A 749-nucleotide genomic window follows, 5' to 3' on the forward strand; every position below is an offset into this window, starting at 1 on the left:
GGGTAGCGCGGCCGGCCGGGGGCATCCCCCCCCTTACCTGGCTGTCCGCGCCAGACGAGGCTCAGCAGGCGGTCAGAGACGAGCAGCGGGTCTTCCTCGCAGGCCGAGAGTCGCCCTGAAACCAAGCAGACGCCGTCACGCCAGCGATCCGTCCTGTAAAACCCTCCCAGAGTCCAGCTACGGGGCGGGGGGGGGGAAGAAGTCCTCCCCGACTCAACTGGGAACCTTTAGCATGCCAGCATCCAGGTCTCAGTTTGACACATTGATGTCCAAGGGCAACTCAACCCCCCGCGCCGAAGGGAAACGCGTTGGATCCACAAATGCCGCGCCCCTCGCTTCGGTGGCGTGCACTGAGGAGCAAGCTCGAGGCATTGCCTCGGAAAATAGCCTCACCCGGAGCTTTTAGAGCCTGCATAGTTTTGCCTGAGACCTCTCCGAGGGCTGTGACGGGAGGTGTTTTACGGGAAGAACCCGGTAGATACGTAGGGCAGCAGTTGAGGGGTGCATCGCTGCAGCGGGTAGGAAAGAGACAGGCTCCCTCGCCCTGGGCTCGGGCCACTGGCGACAGATGGGACGGAGGGACAGGTCTGCAGGCACACGGCACGCATTCCCGGTGCTGTGTTTTTGGGATGGGGTTCGGGTAGGGAGCGCACGTGCCGGGTATCAAATCTGATCTCAGCCTCAGGGGATGCTGCCGCGCGCCCTAACTGCCCCCATCGCGCTCGCCTCCGAACGGAGGCTGACAGCTC

The 749-nt window shown here is 63.7% G+C and overlaps 1 protein-coding gene across 1 annotated transcript in view; it reads right to left on the reverse strand.

The window, feature by feature from the left end:
• Positions 1-608, reverse strand: part of CASP9 (caspase 9, apoptosis-related cysteine peptidase) — a 9263-nt gene extending 8655 nt beyond the window's left edge. Inside the window, 2 exon segments of the mRNA XM_009325302.1 lie at positions 38-177; positions 463-608. Coding sequence (XP_009323577.1) covers positions 38-177; positions 463-608 — 286 coding nt within the window.
• Positions 609-749: the final 141 nt, after the last annotated feature.

Source organism: Pygoscelis adeliae, unplaced genomic scaffold (assembly GCF_000699105.1).
Source record: "Pygoscelis adeliae isolate BGI_AS28 unplaced genomic scaffold, ASM69910v1 Scaffold36, whole genome shotgun sequence".
NCBI classification, from domain to species: Eukaryota; Metazoa; Chordata; class Aves; order Sphenisciformes; family Spheniscidae; genus Pygoscelis; species Pygoscelis adeliae.